The 18,745-nt window shown below is 35.3% G+C and overlaps 2 protein-coding genes across 4 annotated transcripts in view; one reads left to right on the top strand and one right to left on the bottom strand.

Annotated features, from left to right (window-relative positions):
• LOC121380690 (hsp70-binding protein 1-like) overlaps window positions 1-9,722 on the top strand; it is a 30,397-nt gene extending 20,675 nt beyond the window's left edge. The window contains exon 8 of one of the 3 annotated variants that reach the window (XM_041509638.1): window positions 9,480-9,722. The gene's annotated coding sequence lies outside the window, so the exon portion shown is untranslated. Of the gene's footprint in view, window positions 1-4; window positions 63-7,259; window positions 7,390-9,479 lie in introns of those variants that run through there. The other 2 variants (XM_041509640.1, XM_041509639.1) reach the window with 2 other exon arrangements.
• The window catches only part of LOC121381562 (di-N-acetylchitobiase-like), a 40,284-nt gene continuing 28,786 nt past the window's right edge, over window positions 7,248-18,745 (bottom strand). The window contains exons 6-9 of the mRNA XM_041510893.1: window positions 14,478-14,657; window positions 11,168-11,261; window positions 9,493-9,636; window positions 7,248-7,411 (exon numbers count right to left, since the gene is read on the bottom strand). Coding sequence (XP_041366827.1) covers window positions 7,248-7,411; window positions 9,493-9,636; window positions 11,168-11,261; window positions 14,478-14,657 — 582 coding nt within the window. The remainder of the gene's footprint in view (window positions 7,412-9,492; window positions 9,637-11,167; window positions 11,262-14,477; window positions 14,658-18,745) is intronic.

Below are 18,745 nucleotides of genomic sequence, written 5' to 3'. Positions count from 1 at the left end.
ACAGTTATATGGTGTCAGACATATGGTTAAGGACCACACGGATATTGAGAGAGGAATCCCACTGTCGCCACTTCATGGGCTACTCTTTTTTGATTAGCAGCAAGGGATCTTTTATATGCACCATCCCACAGCCTTTGTTACACCAGTTGTGGAGCACTGGCTGGAAAGAGAAATGGTCTTCACTACTCAGCTACATGTACGTCCTGCCTCCTGCATGGGATGAAAGGAAAACCAAGACTCAACTAGAGTCACACAAATCACCTTTATTAATGTCAAAAAGAGTATAAAGTTCCAAATCAAATTAATAATTTTATTAATAAGTAAATAAATCCGAAAATAACAAAAGCTGGACACATAACATGGAATGATGTTCATTGTCATAAACAAAAAAACAAAGCAATACATAATTATTGTTCAAGTATTTTTGTTTCTTTTTGATCCGATGTAACTTTAACTCTCATGTGTTGTTCTATATTTTCAAATGTACACAAAATGTAACTACAGGCTGTTAATATATTCATACTACATGGTTTACTTACTTCACTAAAAATGTATAATTTCATATGATTACAGGAACACAGTGTAAATTTTCCAGCTAATTTAATCTTTTAGACTAAAAAAAAACCCATCTCTTTTGTTCAATTATATTCCAGAAATAAATATTTAAAATAAAAAGTGTTGTTTTTCTTATTTCTTAAAATTAAGTTCTTTACATGTAGACATCTGCACATAACAAAGAAAAAAATCGGAGTACAGCACATATTAAACTTGATAGCACTTTGTATGCATATATATATATATATATATATATATATATTGTTATAACGCTTCACAAAATCAATAGCCAGAGAGTTATTCCAAAGAAATATTTAGCTTATGTGGATTCCAAGTGAGCCGAGGTTTGGACAAGATGCACATTACTAAACATTTTAAGCAAAATTATTAAGGCACTAATGTTGAAATAATTACAACAGATATAATTCAAAATATAATCCAGATATAATTCAAAATATAATCCTTATTTCCCTCTCCTGACGTACAATAAAAATAATTTAAAAAACCCAGAAGTCTTGTTATTAAAACATTTTTGCATATTATGTTTTTAATGTAAATAAGTTGAAATTAATATAAACAGATAATAACAGCTCCTTGGAATTGAGGGGAAAAAAGAAAGCTAGCTAGCTTTTCTATAATCAAGAACTTAAAGTCTTTAATAATTCCTAATATGTACATGTACAAATGCAAGACTAGCTAAACAATTAACTTGCATACTAATAAAAAACAAAAACATAGCAGCTAGTAAACAAAATGTTCAAAAATAACAAGAAATTAAAACTAAAAATATCACTAACACATCACAAACAGAAATTCAGACTATACAATAACGTATCAATCTGAAAAATGTTCACACAATTAAGTACATGCATTCATTCCTGCTCCTACATCTGCAACGAATTGCCTGTGACACCATTTACAAGTTATGTCCTTTCAAAAACCTGTACTTTTACGTCACGGCACTCGGTGCAGATTGATTTTACAAAAAAATAATAAATCACATCACACTTGCATCATTCAGTGGGAGTTAAGTTTTTCATAGAACATAACTTTACATCACACTGAATTCTACCAGAAGACATCATCTGGTTTGATAAAAACTTCACTTGATATTTTGAGAAGCTGAGAAAGGAATACTACCATTTCCTTCTGCTATCCATTTACAAGAGAGTTGCTGAACAGCTTGATAAGTTAAGTCCAATACTTTCACTATGGACAAATTATATTCTGGTGTTCAGCTCTTGAAATCTGTGATGGTAATCAGCAATGCTGCTACAAAGAGCAGTCTCAAAACTTATCGCGACTGCATTTAAAAAATAATTATTGGGTGTTTACTTTCAGTTTGTTAATATTAATTAAATTGCCACCGCAATATCATCTGAATTTTTAGGGCTGGGTGTTCTAATATAATAATTACAATATGATAATAGAATAGTGTCACGCTTTCTGCCAGAAAATAATTTGAGGGTATGCAATAAAAACAAAACAGACCATTTGTGCCATTACTAGGTGGTTATGAGGTTGAACACTTCAAATTGGACTACATTTCATGGACTTTAAAACTAAATTTAAACAGCAGTTTGCTTGATGTAATTTTTTGAAAATGTATTCATTAATTTCCAAGTATTTAGGGTACACAATAACACCCTCCTGACCATTTGTGCTAGTACTAGGTGGTTACGAGGTTGAAAACCTTGGACCTTGGACTTTATTTCATGTACTTTAAAACATTTTAAACAGTAGTTCTCTTACTGTAATTTTTCAAAACATTATGAAAATGTATCCATTAATTTCCAAGTATTTAGGGTATGTAATTTTACCCTTCATACTCTGGCTGAAACCCTGGTTGTGTCTCTTTTTAAGTTAAGTGTCCTTCCTTCCAACTGATTCTAGAAGCAAATTTAACTACAAATACACAACAAAATAAACAACATCATCCATATAACTATACTTTCTAACATATATTTCAAACAGCACGGCACGAACATTAAACTACCAGATCTAGAAATATGTGAAGTACACACTACATATTTTGAAACTAGTTCTGTGGTTATTTACTGCAAAATTCTGATCCAGCAGGGGTGCAAACATTTTTAGCATCAAATTCAATAACATTCAACACAGGTACAATATATGTTAAAACAAAATTAAAATAAAACTCCCCAAAACCCTAGTCTAACCACAAACAATACATTTTAACTGCAAATTTATGAAAGTACTCACATTAGCAACAAATAGAAACACTACATTTTTAAACTATTTTACTAAATAGTTAGGTCTACTGCATGACTGCAAAGACTATGAATGTACTATAAACTACACAATTTCAAATTCTGTTCTTGAAATCTGTTCGGTGGTATAAGACTCATGAAGACTTTTATGCGTTCAAATGCTTTCAAATGTATCTGCATACAGGTATATGAATATGTGTATAATTTTAAAAAACTAAATTCATGTGTCATGCCATTTTTCTTCAATTAACATATACATTGAGAAAAAAAAAAAAAAGAGTAAAAAAACCCAAATTGTTGTATAGCCTAAGTTGAAGGACAACTCTGGAAAAAAAAATGGTTATAAAACCAAATCAAATATACTTGTTATTTTTATTTCACATTTACTAACAGTATATTTATTGAGAAACTATAAAATAAAGCTCTGAGTATTTACTATGTATTATACCAGTAATCTGCTTAAAATACATTGTAACTAAAGCACAATTGTGTTAATTTAAACCCTGTGACATACATGTTCATATATTGGTTTGTATATTGAGCATAATTTCAGTATATAAATATAAGTTACCAACTTCTGGTTAAGTTTGTTTTGATTATTTGGGTAATTCAACTGCACAAGCAGGAACCAAAAAGGTAAAAACTGTTAAGCCACAATACCATCTCAAGCATGTATAAGGGTAAAAAAAAAGAAGAAGAAGAAAAAAAAAAGGTAAAAAATTCCAATTAGATGCAAAAAGCAGTAAAATGAATATAAAATAAAATAACAGTTGCCATAAACATTTATTCTTGTGTGTGCAGCCAACTTACATTATTTTGTTTTGTTTGAAAAATTATTGTCATAATCACAAAAAAGAATTTAAAGGCAACATGGAAGTGGAAAATGGGGGCTCAGTAGCTTGATCTTTTAACAGTAGTTGGATTTTACTTCAGTAGTAGATTGGACAAATGGGCATGGACCAGTTGCCTCAAGCAACCATGGGACTCGCACCTTATTCATAAAATCAATAAAATCTCAAACAAATTGTTCTGATGGCCAAAGTACTACCAATCTGTATCTGACCATGTCACTTAGTCTCTATCCTTTTTAAAACAGATATTCATATGTTTGAACTGTTACTGTTGTACACCCCATAGTTTGCTTTCTGATACCAGGGCTTCTAAAATGTTTGTAAAATCCACTAGCCATGGGATCAGTGATTTTAAAAATTTACTAGCCACGATTAAAAATCCACTAGCCCTACTTTACTTTTAAGTTAAAACAATTTTACTAAATAATAGTAATAATCAGATATGTCACCTAAAGAGGGGAATAACGCTTAAGAATACTAACATTGGGGGTTGGGGTGAGGTCAGGATATTTATATTTACAAAACAGACTTAACTACAACATTCGACACAAAAAATTCACTAGCCATCGGGCATGGCAATAGTAGTTCTTTACTAGCCCAAAATTGAATATCACTAGCCATGGGAGTGGGGCTACCATAATCTAGAAGCCCCGTTATACTGCCAGTAAATTAGAGGGTTTACTTGCTGATACTACAAATAACTTACTGCACTTACAGGTAGTTGCTGATGTTAACATAGCACAGTGATATTTGTTATATGGGCCACTGCAATGGTGAAACTAAAACAAAGCCAATTTTTCTTTATTATGAATTCTTGAATCAGACACAAAATTGTGACCGTTAGATCTGATATAATCAACAAAACACATATCAAAGGGTGAATGTTCTGTATAAATACACAGAGTAAATACTTAATATTCATACATACAACATTATATTAAATATTAATACATTCACAATGAATGGGTTCTCAAAAACTTGGACAAAAATAATTTTCTGAATAATACCTGACAATTATGGAATGTAATGTGTGCAATTTCACATTTTAAAATATATATAAATGTATAACAATGCACTAAAGTGTATATATCTAAAAAAAAAACCACCCAAACAATTGTTGACTGCAAACCACTTAAATATTATATATACACACATACACAAAAAAAGCCAATAGAAATATATATTATGTAGAAAACTGCAACAAAACATGGTCTTGTTGCATATTTTATAATATGTTTTCATCCAGATATATCAATGTTAGTCATAACTAATTCAGCTTCTGATTAACTTAACAAAGTTTTTTTTGTTTTCTCTCACCATTTTAAGCCAAAATTGTAAATTATGTCATTTTCAATGTGTACATTTATACATATTCAAAACTAAAACATTATACATTTATTCTATTGTACTATTATAATTAATAACATTTACCACTGTTGTATGTACATGATTTTTTTTTTATCGTGTAAATTACTAAACTGATTACAAAAATATACTGTTTACATTACATACATGTATCTGGATGGAATCGTTATCTTCACTAATGATACAAAAGATATATAGCTACATGTAGCATTTAAGCTAACATTTAGAAAAGTGATTTTAATATTTATTATAAAAACATATTGTCAAATTATCTGGTTTTGTAAACAGTACAATAAATTGATGATAGAAATTCATGCCTGCCCAAACTGGGTGACTTATACAAAGAAGGGTACAAAGTGCGAATAGACACTTTCCGAATCCAATGTATCAAAATGAGCTTGTGATGAATTTTTAAAACCAAAAAGCATGCCCTATTTAAAAATCCAGATATACATACGAACAAATTAATAATGTGAAAGAGCAAAATACTTTAATTTCATGGTCATGTTAGCAATAGCAAGCAATGATAGTTGAACCAGTGTTATTAAACTTTGTTAGAAAGATACTTATGTCTATAAATTCAAGTGAAAAGATATTTCACAAAAGGAGATTAAGAGAAAAACACATGTTTTACCAATATAGTGACTGATTCGATGTACATGTATGTTGAAGTATACATATTATTAATCAGAGATGAAAATTACTGTAGCAAAAGATCTTTGCTAAGTTTTGAAAAGTAGGGTTTTGCTGTGAGCTTTTACAAAATTGTTTTTCAAAACTGGAAATTTTTCGGATGGTATCAAAATTTCAAAATCATCGGAATGTTTATTCATCTCTGATTAAGGCAATCTAAGGAAAGTAAGTTTGGCTCAAAACTATTTCAACATAATCTAACAAGCACCAATGTAATTACTATTGAAAAATAAATTCATAATGTACACTCAACAAAATTAAATAACAACAGTAGGACTTTTTGGTCACTTTTTGCTAGTATTATTTTTTTTTTTACTAAGATTTTATCACAGCTCATTTCTAAAGATTGTTTGATTACATTTTGACCAGTCACACATAAAACAATGGTGTATGCGGTGGGTTTTTTTTATGTTGTACTATATATATGTCTAATGAAAAATGCCAAAAATATCTACTGTTCCTTAACCGAGTTGAGAATATATATACAAGTATTTAAATTCGTTGATAACTTAAGTGATGAAGTAGATTGTCCATTCTTGGAGAAAAACCCCACCAAAACTACAATTCAATATAAATTATATTCAGGTGAAGAAATTTTTTGTTGCTACAAACCATTTCATATTTAGTGTGCTTCTTACTTTTCAATGATTTGTTTTTATCAAATCTGAGTAAATGCAATTTTATATCATTTAAGAATAATGAAATAATTTTTGGCGAGGTGGTAATGCCATATTTAATTTTTTTTTTTTTTTAATTAAACAGTTGGACTGGATGAAATCATAACTCCTAGTTTTAAACTAGTAAAATGTGTAGAGTATTTGGAATTTGTGTTGTGTTAAAAAAACAAAACAAATCTTTGTTCAATTATGATATGAGAAATTAGTGAATACACAATATTTTGAGGAGATACCATGTTTAATTAAGACGAAGAGAAGTAAACGTATCTGCAATATTCCGACAGTTTACCAAAATTAACTACTAATATGACTTTTCTTTTAAGATATTTTTGCCATTAATAGCTAGATTTTTTAAAGCTATTGAATTAAAATTGACAATATTAATCTGTTTGGGGTTTTTTTTTTTGTCAATAGCTACATTTTGAAAGCTATTAAAATAAAACACACAACATTAATATGCGTTATACTTTCTTTTAAAATTTCTGTCATTAATAGCTAGGTTTCTGAAAGCTATTAAATTAAAATTCTGGTGTTTTCTTTCTTTTCAAAATTATGTCAATAGCTAGATTTTGAAAGCTATTAAATTAAAATTGACAATATTATTCTGGTGTTTTCATTCTTTTCAAAATTATATCAATAGCTAAATTTTGAAAGCTATTAAATTAAAACACACAAAACATTAATATGCTTTTTACTTTCTTTTAAAATTTCTATGTCATTAATAGCCAGATTTCTGAAAGCTATTAAATTACAATCAACAACCTAACTTGGACCTGCCGTGTTAAAATAACTTTAGCACAGATTCAACCAATAAACAAGTGTATAAAATTCTTAACAATTATGTCGTTATTCCATCCTTGTTTAACACGCATCCATCACAAATTCAGATCTTCATCATCATGGTACTCATCCATGGCGTCTTTCCGGAATGGTCTGTCAATCTTCTTCTTGGCACGAACTCGGAACAAGATAACCATGAAGACAATCCCAAGAACAATGCCAAGAATCATGCAGCCAATGGCAATACCAGCAACAGTGTCTGGAAGAGGGAAATGTTTCACATTAAAGATTTTTAAAATCGGACAACCACACATTCTGGACCATTTTTCTTTTTTAAACAATATATTTATTAATGTACTGCACATAATTAGGGGTTATATTATAACTTCCTATGTTTTACAACTAATATTTAACATGGTTGACTGAACAAGAATTCTTTGGAATTAAATTTGGTGCACTGTGATGAACATCGACAGGTGCAACTATAAACCAAGTTTCACTGAGTGTGAGATACCAGAAAGATTATGCCACCATTGGAAAAGTAATTTACCTATATCCCACCTTTCTACAATAATAATATACAAGACAAACACAAACAAAAAGAAAGGAGGACAGAATGAATGCATGAATGGTTTGTCAAAACTTGCCCAAGTGATCACTTGCAACTAACTATTTCTACTCAATGTTGTAAAGGTTGTTTCAGTACTTATCCAGGGTTCATAGCCTTAAAGACCAAACAAATTCAAAGACTTTCAAAGACTTTTACCTGCCATTTTCAAAGACTTTCAAAGACCTTTTACACAGTGGTCATCGACAATAGAATGCGATAAAAATACCAAATCAGGTCGTTTATGTTGCTGTCCATAGCAAACTGTTTAGCTTTTTTACATGCATCATGACAGATTAAACCTTGTAACTGGAAAATATCAAATGCATGAGGCTGTAAAAGATATCATCATTGCTTTGGCTATGATTTGTGAGAATTTAAAGACTTTTAAAGACTTTTATTACAATGCAAAGACTTTCAAAGACCTAAAAATAATGTTTTCAAATTCAGACTTTCAAGGAATTTAAAGACCGCTACGAACCTTTATCGTATAGAGGATGGGAGATACCTGTATTGTTAATTTTAGGACTGATCAATCTGCAGCATCTCTTTTTCTCTGCATAAATGGTTTAAATAAAAACTTTAGTCCGGTGGGATTTAATAATGTCATGGAATTAATTGTTTCATCTACAGTAAACCTATTCAGTGATGCTGATAACTGAATTCATAAATGTTCATCCCAATGCATATAAAGAAAACCCCAACAATACAATGTAATTTAAAAAAAAAAAAAATTAAACTTTAAACAAAAATCTATTAAAATGTTAATTTCACAAATTTCAAATTGTTTTTAAAATACATTTAGAAGGACACTCACAGATTTGAGTTTGTGAGAAATGGAGGTAAATGCGAAACTTTAATGTTTACACTTTTATTATCCATTAAAAGCTTTTGTAGGAGATATCGCTGGCACTATAATTTGCTGTATCTCCTGCGATATTCTCCTAGGAGATATCGCTTCTTTTGTAATGTAACTGTGTTTCAGGATTTTTTGCCAGGGTTCCATGTCTCAAGGGATTGCTAAAATTATCATTATTGACATCACACCACTGTTGTTCTGCTAGTTAACGAGTCTACCGCTGCCAAATATAGTGACATTCAACCCACATTACTGACATTGTTTACAATTGTTGCAAATGAAAAGAATGATAATGGATGATAAAAAGAATACCCCCCTTGTGATATCATAATTCATCAGCATTCGTTGATAGAAGTATAAAAATCCTCAGCAATTAGCCTCAGATTTCATACTTTTATCAACTCGTGCTGATAAATTATGACATCACAAGACACTCGGGGAGTATCCTCTATGTATGTGCTATAGTTGATGCCGTGTCTGCTATAGTGTTTTTTACCTCCCTCCCCATCAATCATGTGATCAATTGTAAACAGCCTTGAAAGGTAGTAATAATCATAACTCCAAATAATTGCAGATCAAAATATCATGAGTCGTATCAAAGAGATTTGTACCACTAGAAGGTGAATGAATGTTTAGTGATACCCCAGCACAAAACAAAAGAAATATCAGTTATTGGGTGTCAAACAATGATAAGTATATGCATAAAATGATAATTCATACAATGTGAAAATTTACGTTAAATTAAACTGTATGGAGGTTGTCAAATTCCATTCTTTATATTAATTTCTAATTTCAAATAATCATGGATTAACTTAAGTAAAACACCCCAAAAACAATAACAAAAACACATTTGATTTTCAGTATGATGTCTTACCTGAATGGTACTTGGTGGGAGGTGGCTGAGTTACTTGCTGCTGAATAATGCCGTGTAATATCCAGTTCCACATGCCTCCATTGAAGCCTTCCACCCTAGATGAGAGGGTCTGCGATAAATCCTCGGCAGTGTAGATACCCACACCTAGAAAAGAACACAAATGTCAAGACAAAACATATTTCATGACACATGGCTCTACATGGTTTAATGTTAAAAATCTATTCAAGCCATAGCCTCGTTTATTTTTAATAATTAATTAACCATTTAGATCAGATCACCTAGGCGCTGAAGTAAGTATAGCGTCTGGTAACCTTTGAACAAGTTACGAAACAATATAGCAGGGATTAATCCAGGATTTTTTACAGGGTCCCATGTCTCAAGGGATTGTTAAACTTAGCCCTAGAAAATCATACTTGGGATATTTTTTTTCAGGCCACTGAATACTGCAGTACACCACTGTTAAAGTAATTTATTAGAACAGACATAATTAAACAATCCCTGCAATTAAGAAAATGTCCATGGAAAAAAAACTTGCCATGGAAAAAAAAACCCTGAATATACATGTAGTCCAGGTAAGGCAAAACAAAAAGTGCTGTGGAGATATAACAACTCCACAGCATTGCCGATTGCCGTGGGCAACTGCAGGGGTTGATTAAATATATATATATATATTGGGAATTTTAAAAAGAAATTGCAGGCCTCTGAAATTTGTGAGAACGGTCGCACAAATCGAATTTTGTGTAACCTATTTTTGGTTCATGCAAAATTTTGTGTACCATTTACATGGATATAATGGGTTAAGCAAAAACAAAATGGGTTACATGGATGTATTTCTGGATGCAGATTTTTAATTCTCAGAGACCTGAAATTGTGAATTTTCATTGCCAATTTCATTTGGGAAGGAGCCTTTGTTCGGACCCACAAAACACCTGGATAAATTCTTGTATGGCATTGTAATGTAAAGATGTGGCATATTAATATTTCCATTATTATGACTATCAAATCCATTCAAAGACACATTGATACTTTGTTATTCATACTAAAGACAACGCCAGATGATAAAGAATGCCTCATATGAGAATAACTACAACAACAAATGATTGCACCACAACCGATGAAATCGTAATCTTTATCGTGTCAATCGTCTGTTCTCATATGATGCACTCATATGATGTGGCTTTGCTGTAACTCTCTACTACTGAACTACATGTATAGCTCCCCTCATCTTCACCACCACCACTCCCCGCCTCAACACAATGTCGGAAACTTGGACGATGGTTTAGATTTACATGTATATGACAGTATTGAAGATGTTCGGACCATAACAGCGAATGAATGAATGAATGAATGAATGAATGAATGTTTGATGACACCCCGACACGAAAAATACATTGGCTATTGGGTGTCAAACTATGGTAAATGTAAGAGCGAATGAGCATGCAGAAATCTTCAGTGATGTGACCTAAACAGGCAGTAGAGGACTCATTGGAAGATTTTAAGCCATCCCAATGGCTCAGGTCAGGTCACAGTGTTTAACATGCACATTCAGAGCAAGCTGTTATAGCTCACGCCTGTCCTGGGCATTGGCTGTTGGGATGCTCGGACCAGTCTACTTTTATACAGGAAAATGCCATTGGTTTGAGGTCAGGTTAAGTTGAAAAGAGAAGTCCCAAACCTTTGAGCCCGAAGTCATGAGCGTACTGGTACTTGTGTCGGAGACTTTGGGCGTTTTCAAACCAGACTTGTTTGTATGCTGTACTGGCATTATCCTGAAAATAAACAGACAAGAAAAAAATATGTAACTGTGACAGAAGGGATGGGTTAACAAGTCGGTTCAGTATTTCAAAATCTTTGGTAACTGTAAGTCTGTTCACATGATTTATTTCTTTATCTACATACTCGATAGTTCGGTTACGTGAATTTTATACTGAACTCCACTAAAAAGGCACCAGTCAGATTTGTAGTTGTAAAAAAGGATAAGAGAAGAATGTTTTTTTTTTTTTTTTTATATACCTATTTTGTACAACTGGAGCCTAATTCACTAAACTCTCACAACTTTGCGATCTCGCAGTGCAATGCTAAAATACTTGCAAAGAGGATGCTTTGTTGTTTAACAGAGCCTAAGAGACCTTAGTGGTGCACTGGCTGGAACGAGAAATACATGTAGCCCAATGGGTCCACTGAAGGAGATCGATCCTAGACCGACTGTGCATCAAGCGAACGCTTTGCCACTGGGCTACGCCCCCCCCTCCCCCCATCCCTTTATACAAGGGTTAGGGTTACTGTATGTTTTATAGCATCCTCACACATGAGATGGCAATAACAGCAGAAAATGGGGGGGGGGGGGGTGTTTTTACTGGAGTTTTTACGGTACGTTATTTAATCCTAACACACTTGAACTCTGGTCCTGCACTACATATAGACATTTTAAATGTACTAGCTAACTGATTTTGCTATGAGATACATGTAGTATGTTTCAGTTCCGACTACAAATGCACTGAACAAGTCCAGAAACCTTTATAGAATATAATGAATTTATTACTTTAAATTTGTGCAACCACAGAATGACCGTTTGCATGAAATATTGTGCCTTACCAACCACAAAATTGCCATTTGGTAATATTAGCACTGTGGAAGCTGGCCATGTTAGCAACACGAAAGAATTGCAAAATTGTACAAGCAAAAAGAAAAAAACCTAGAGCTGAGCGGTATTGAAATTTGAGGTTTGGTATCGATATCAGTATTTTGGGGGTAATTTACCTTTGTATCGGTAAGGTATTCAGTATTGACACAATACCAATATCGATATCGAGCGGTATTTTCGGCTTTAAATGCATGCCTGAGTTAAGGTTCACCCGATAATTTCATCTTATATAACATATTATAACACATCAACAGAGCCCTCAAAAGTACCCGGTCTCCGGCGGCAAATCGCCGCCTGAAACAGCTTTTGCCGCCGCCTACTTTTCGTTGTTGGTAAAAAAAAAGTGTTCTCTTCTTTAATAAAGTCTCCTACAAAAAGGATCCAAACAAGGTGCAAAAATAGTTGTTTATTTGTCTTGAAACGCGATTAGAGGCCATGAGAATGCATCTCAGAGGTTCGATTTTTCAAATGTTTCTCGGGGAGGGCCCCCAGACCCCCCACTATCATCACTGTTGTAGCCTGCTACTTCTTAAACTATTGAGGGCGCTGCATCAAAATTGTAGACGGCTTTACTGTCAAAGTATCAATCATCCAACATCACAGTAAGGCCTAGTGTATGATTCATGAAAACAAAGATAGTTGAACTGTCCCTTTGTACCAATGTCACTGTACAACATACACACACTGTCCACTGCTGCAAATGAAGGTCCATAAACATCTGTCGTCGACTTTAATAGCCTGAGTAATACCCACCCCACCCCACCTTCAAATCTTCATCTATGAATATACCTGTATGGCTGGCTTTGATGGTGCTGTAGTTTGAAGTCCCTGAGAAGCATGAGCTGATTTTCGGTGTTTGCATAACTGTTTTTACGTGTGCCATGATATCGTTCCGGCCTCCATATGAAATATTGATGTCGCATCGGCAGATTTTGCAAAATGCATAGTTTTTGCCGTGCCGGGACTCATCGACGAAGGAGAAAGCTTTGTACTTGGCCGAAAAACGTTGCAGCGTTTTGTTTTTTTCACATTTCTGGGCTGCTACCCTTAACTGCTTTCGCCAAAGAAACCATCTTGAGTCTCCCGATCAAAAGCGACGCTCTACACATGTGCCTAAAAAATATCTGTGTCTAATTTTCAAAAGTTGGATTGAGAAATGGACCATGCTCGATTTTTTTTTTCTTCAACAAAAAACTGAAAATAACAACAGAAACCGGAAAACCTGGACTCTTTGAATAGGAATAATTCCAGAAAATCTGGGAGGGTTGGCATATCCCCTTATACTAAATGTTTTGGGAGTGAAATCCCACCACAAAATAATATCTACTGTGTTTAGAATGAAGTAGCAAACAAATTTAAAGTTCATGTAAGCATAATGTATATTTAATCACTAATTAACCTTCTGACTACTGCAGGCGAGATATCTCGCCTGATGTTACACCAGTCGACATACTGTACACTACAGTGTACAGTGCATTCCATATATTTCCTGCACACGACACTCACCGGAAGCGATTTATTAACAGGAAATGGAAAACAAGTCAGCTTCCTGTTTCTTTAGATTTTGTTTTTTCAATGGATTATACGTTGGAATTTTCAGTTGAAAAGTGGTTTTCCGCAAGTACTTTCTCTTGACAACAATGGCTGCACGTCGCAGTAATTTTCAGGGATTGATAGCCGATTGTGACAGCTAATTTGATAATAAATGTGATCGTCAGAAAACCACCGTTATTGGGAATAATGGGCATAAATACTGGACAGCTGGCCACCATCCCATACATCGGATAGCACATACATTGGCCTTTGATATACCAGTCATGGTGCACTGGCTGGAGCGAGAAATAGCCCAATGGGCCCACTGACAGGAATCGATCCCAAACCGACCGTGCATCATGCGAGTGCTTTACCACTGGGCTATGTCTCGCCCCTCAAAAAAATTAGAAAAACCCACGAAAATAATACTTACCGATTCAAATATAGGTATTTAGGTATTTATAAAACATTTAAGTGAATATATGTGAGTAAAAAATATAAACTTCTACCCACTCAACGTGGTTTTTTTTGTCAAAAATTAATCTAGTAATCTAAAGGTTAATTGATCAACACGAATAATCAAAAAATTTCATCTGATTCCCAAATCTATGAACTAATATGATGTAATGTTTAGCTAAAGAGTTTATTATACAGTTACACATATAATTTTCTCTAGTTAGCCATGCATCTGTCAAAACATAACCACAATTCCTGTTCAGTAAAAGAAAAATCAGGGGAGGGTGGATGGGGACATTTAGCCTTGGATTATGGTCTGGAATCATTGCTATATAATATTCATTCTACTCACATGGTAGGTATAATACGGTGCCTTGTACGCCAAATCTGTCTTACTCTTCTTGAAATAATGGAAGTGTTTTGTGATCATATCTCCCAGTGATATTTTAACCCTCTTGTCAACCTCACATTTGGTGTCATTGGTGTTGTTGTTTATCTTTACTTCGTTCAACAAGCAAATCTCTGAATCTGGCTGTAAAATAAAGAAATTAAATTATTGCAAATGTTTTGTATCCTGTAATTCACAATATAAAACATAAGCAAACATGAATAAACAAACTTTTAAATGTATTTAACTTCTTAACACTTTTCTTATTCTCTACTGCTGGTGCTAATAACAGTAAAGTTGGTTTATTTTGTTAAAACGGCACCAACCAAGCCCATATGATGAAAATATACAGGTTTTTTCTGTCCTACTCAATATAAATTAAAAAAAAACACCCTAGAGACTGTGGCTACATCAAACGACATTATGCCTCCCAACACCAGATATTTTTCCTATGGGTCTGCCAACTGAGTTAAAACATCATCTATTGGAGATCCAACCGGCCTCGGTGGCGTCGTGGCAGGCCATCGGTCTACAGGCTGGTAGGTACTGGGTTCGGATCCCAGTCGAGGCATGGAATTTTTAATCCAGATACCGACTCCAAACCCTGAGTGAGTGCTCCGCAAGGCTCAATGGGTAGGTGTAAACCACTTGCACCGACCAGTGATCCATAACTGGTTCAACAAAGGCCATGGTTTGTGCTATCCTGCCTGTGGGAAGCGCAAATAAAAGATCCCTTGCTGCCTGTCGTAAAAGAGTAGCCTATGTGGCGACAGCGGGTTTCCTCTAAAAAAATCTGTTTTCTTTAACCATATGTCTGACGCAACAGATGCGCCCCGTACCCGTGCAGCGACGCATCCGTGAAAAGGATCAGATCCGGAGCAGGGGGGGGGGGGGGGGGGGGGGGGGGGGGGGGGGGGAGGGTGCAAGGGAACCAATAGGGACATGGACTTGTCCAGCAGGCACTCCTGTATCGGATGAGTGAACCATGGGCCCAGAGGCACTATCGTGTCCCAATTGTGACCATCCCACCATGGGGACAAATGCCACTGGAGTGGTCCTTTGAATTGTCTGAACCACACGATCAATGAGGCCAGAGATTCGAGGTGGCCCAACACCACGTGGAGAGATCGTACCATAGTATTTTTCTCCCCCATTGTGGATACGCGCATCGGTGGGACGAACCGACGTTACCACAAGATCGAAGACCACTCCGAGATATGTGAAAATCTGAGCCGGTGTTAACTCCGATTTCACCCAATTGGGAATAAAACCCAATTGGAGGTTCATGTCCAAAACCAACCCGACATTGGTCCGACACTCCTGTTGCGACGAAGCTGGGATCAACCAATCGTCCAGATAGGTATGCATTCGAACCCCTAACGAATGAACATGACCTACCACCGCTTTTACCACACGTGTAAAAGCATGGGGACTTGTCGCCAACCCGAACGGGAGCACACGAAACTTGTATGCTTTCCCGTCGAAAAGGAAGCGCAGAAACTTCCAAAACGCCTTGTGCACCGGGACATGAAGGTATGCATCTTTCAGATCGATCGATGCAGCCCACTCCCCAATTTGAAGCCGGTTCCGGATCGAATGTACCGATTCCATTTTTATGGAAGGAACGTCGACGTAGTGGCTTCAAATTTAGGATTGGTCTCCATTCCCCATTTTTCTTCTGGGCGAAGAAAAGATGAGAATAAAATCCTGGAGTATCCAGACTGACTCTCTGGATGGCCCCTTTGTTGAGAAACTCAGCAATCATACTCTCCACTAAAATGCGCCGATCCGCGGACAGTAAAGGCGGCATTTTTGGAGTGGAAGTAAGAGGGGGGGCTCGAAGAAAAGGGTATTTGGTAACCGTGTCGAACGACCGACAGAACCCAGGGGTCGAGACCCGGCAGCTTGCACCAATTTCGAAGGAAATGGCGGAGCCTGCCCCCCACGGGTATGGTTGCTAACGGTACCTCCGCACTCAAACCCGCCAGGTAATGGTCACGTCTTAACAAAAGACTGTTCGCAAAAAATCGGCCAGATAACTGAGCGATATGCTTACAGGCTTTTGAAGCAGCCACCAAACAGCCTTTCGCCATCACGGGAAGGCTCTCGACAGCCTTATCCAAGCCAAATAGGAACGTACCTAAATGGTTATTAACCTGGAACATCGACTTAGCCAGCCGTTCGAACGATTCCAGATCCGCGATTGGCAATGACACATACGGCGATGGGGAACAAGCGGCTCGGACACTAGCGGGAACGACCGCCGGATGTTCGAGAAAATCCGCCCCCGTCTCATAGGAGCTCTCCTGTTAAGATTTCCCCCGTAATTTTGCCAGTGATCAACGCATCAATGTCACAAAGTGAACTGTGCGCCTCCTGTGCAAGTGGTAAACCCGACTCCTCACGAGGAGTGACCAAATTCAAGGAACAGTTCCCGAAGGAGACACCCTTGAATGTAGGCTGGGCCTCAACCTGAGGTATAGCGTCCCCGCATACCTGTCGGACCCAGTGTGTGTGTTGTGTCATGTTCACGTTCAACATTCTGTTGCAAATATTCGTTAACTGTAAAGTTAATCAAAATTCATAGATCTTCCTTTCATTTATGTTGAGGCCACATTCACTTTATTCACCTTTTAACCGTACATCTAATTACACTGTCTTCTGTTACTGGACTTTGTCCTGGATAACTTACAATTGTGTTTGTATGTGCAATGTTGTTAATCCATAATGCCTACATGTAGGGCAATCCTATAGATCTTCAAAGGTAGCTGAAAGACGGAACTTGATCACCGTAACATACAATTAAATACATCGAAAATCAGTGTAATTATGCTTGCACTTTGGTCGTATATGCACATACAACTTTATTATGAATTAAAATTGTATCTACAGATACAAATTACATGTTGGAAAAACTTTGCTTCGATTAAAAAAAACTTCAAAATAGATATTTGTTTTTCAAAACAATTCACCAAAACATGTTTATTATAATTATGGTGCACATAAACAGAAAACCATACAAGCATTAATGTTACTGCAATTCCTATTTATATATACAGACACGATTCTTGTCTGTTGCCAAATGGTTCGTTGCATGCAGTATAAATTTTTTTTCTCCCATATTAGACCGGGCTTTCACAAGGACAAAGTCATATTATTTTTAGGATTCAAGCACATAAAAATATTGACATAATGTATGCTCTATAGGACTTCGCATTTGTAATTTCTATCACAAACCAATAACAAAGAATGAATATGGGTCGTATTTGGCACATACGACCTATGTCGGACATAATTATATAACGAACTGTATTTAAAAAGGGTGTATCTACTACATACGACCAGTGTGTTCGCATAATGGACAGCAAGCAAATCGGAGGAAAATTGTATGTGTCAGTTATGTCTATTTTCGCGCAAATTGGTATCTGTGATTCACTTACGATCATTTAAATCCTTCTGTATAAGCGATACTATTAGGGACACAGCTACAATTTCTTGTCACAATATGTAATCGGGGATGGCGATTCCAAATATGCCAAAAAGATGTTTTAGGTTGTATCTGCCACTTATGACCTTTTAGCTCTCAGCGATGATATATACATGTATATTCTTCAGAAAACCCCCACTAATTTTTCCATTAGTAGCAGGGGATCTTTAATATGCAGTCTGCCCATAGAGAGGATAGCAATTACCATGGCCTTCTAATAACAAAATAATATGGTACATTTAAATCACTAAAAATATATGGGTATGTTTGTGAATATGTTTATGTACATGTATGTATACAGTATTCTCGCTGCTCCATTTAAGCGGGGCGCCCCACCCCGCTATTCCATTTTGCCGCCATCCTTTATTTTCCAGCACCTATCTCCGCTATTTCCAAATGCACACTTTTTTCCACACAAAAAACAACGATCAGTCTGCACACTGGACATCAAAGGAAACAAGCCGCGTTGTGTACGAAAAAATAATTGACGAAACATTTACGACAGCTACAGTAACGAAATTTAACAGTATTTTTAACAGCCTCTATTTTGTTCAATATCTGTATCCATATGTATGTTTGATAGACACAATAAAAGTTATATTTTATGTAAGCAATGAAAACATTTAATTTTGTACGGATTCGGCAATCTCCGATTGAAAAATAACCCTCTTATTTGGCGCCAAATTTGTCACGTGATAAACGGTAATTCTCTCTTTTGTTTCCACTAATTATCGTTTGATATTTT

Source organism: Gigantopelta aegis, chromosome 9 (genome assembly GCF_016097555.1).
Source record: "Gigantopelta aegis isolate Gae_Host chromosome 9, Gae_host_genome, whole genome shotgun sequence".
In the NCBI taxonomy this organism is placed as follows: domain Eukaryota; kingdom Metazoa; phylum Mollusca; class Gastropoda; order Neomphalida; family Peltospiridae; genus Gigantopelta; species Gigantopelta aegis.
This window is presented reverse-complemented; position numbering and strand designations above follow the sequence as displayed.